At 48.5% G+C, this 794-nt stretch overlaps 1 protein-coding gene across 1 annotated transcript in view; it reads right to left on the bottom strand.

Moving 5' to 3' along the window:
• EMH_0093610 (uncharacterized protein) overlaps positions 1 to 147 on the bottom strand; it is a gene marked incomplete at both ends in the record, with an annotated part of 1,884 nt that extends 1,737 nt beyond the window's left edge. Inside the window, one exon of the mRNA XM_013502007.1 lies at positions 3 to 147. Coding sequence (XP_013357461.1) covers positions 3 to 147 — 145 coding nt within the window. The remainder of the gene's footprint in view (positions 1 to 2) is intronic.
• Positions 148 to 794: the final 647 nt, after the last annotated feature.

Genomic DNA, 794 nt, shown 5'->3' with positions numbered 1-794 from the left:
AGTTCGGAGCTGCTGCTTCTGTTGCTGCTGCTGTTGCTGCTGCTGCTGCTGCTGCTGCTGCTGCTGCTGCAGTCCCCTCAACAGCTGTGTAGCTCGGTACCGGGCGCAGATCAAAGACAGAGTTGGGGGCCCCCCTGGGGCCCCCATTAGCAGTTTTGGTATTTGTTTGTGCCGCAGCAGCAGCAGCAGCTGTGCTGCTGCAGTGCCTCCTCTCCCAGAGTACCCTAAATTCTGCTGCGGAGACAGCAGGGCATGAGGGGCCCCCATCATACAACAACAACCCAGGTATACAAAGAAGGTCAGTGGGGTCTAGGGCCCCCGTGGTTCTGTATTTATAAGTTAAACTGCTGCGGGGTAGCTCCTCATCAAGCAAAGACAGCAGCAGGCGCAGCAGCGGGGGCGTGCTGCTGCTGCTGCGTAGCTGCTGCAGCAGCAGCAGCTCCGCCATAGTAACATCTACAAAACGAGACAAAAACAAAAGCTTTAAACCTAATAAAATACATTGAGGGGGGCCCCCCAGCAGGGGCCCCAGGGGGGTCCTGCATACAAACCTATGGGTATCGCCACCAACAAAACTACGCAGAAACAACACCCCCATCTCCTCAACAGCCTGCATACAAACACACACCACCATACACACAGTAAACCCTTTATTTTTTTTTCTTTATTTATATATATATATATATATATTATTATTTATTTTATATTATTATAATAAAAAAATAAAAAAAAAAAAAAAGAGAAAAAAACAATACGCTAGAAGCTCAAAAACTGCTGCTATATGATACCCAGCG

Source organism: Eimeria mitis, genomic scaffold, assembly GCF_000499745.2.
Source record: "Eimeria mitis Houghton genomic scaffold, Emh_scaff8056, whole genome shotgun sequence".
Classification (NCBI taxonomy): domain Eukaryota; phylum Apicomplexa; class Conoidasida; order Eucoccidiorida; family Eimeriidae; genus Eimeria; species Eimeria mitis.
This window is presented reverse-complemented; position numbering and strand designations above follow the sequence as displayed.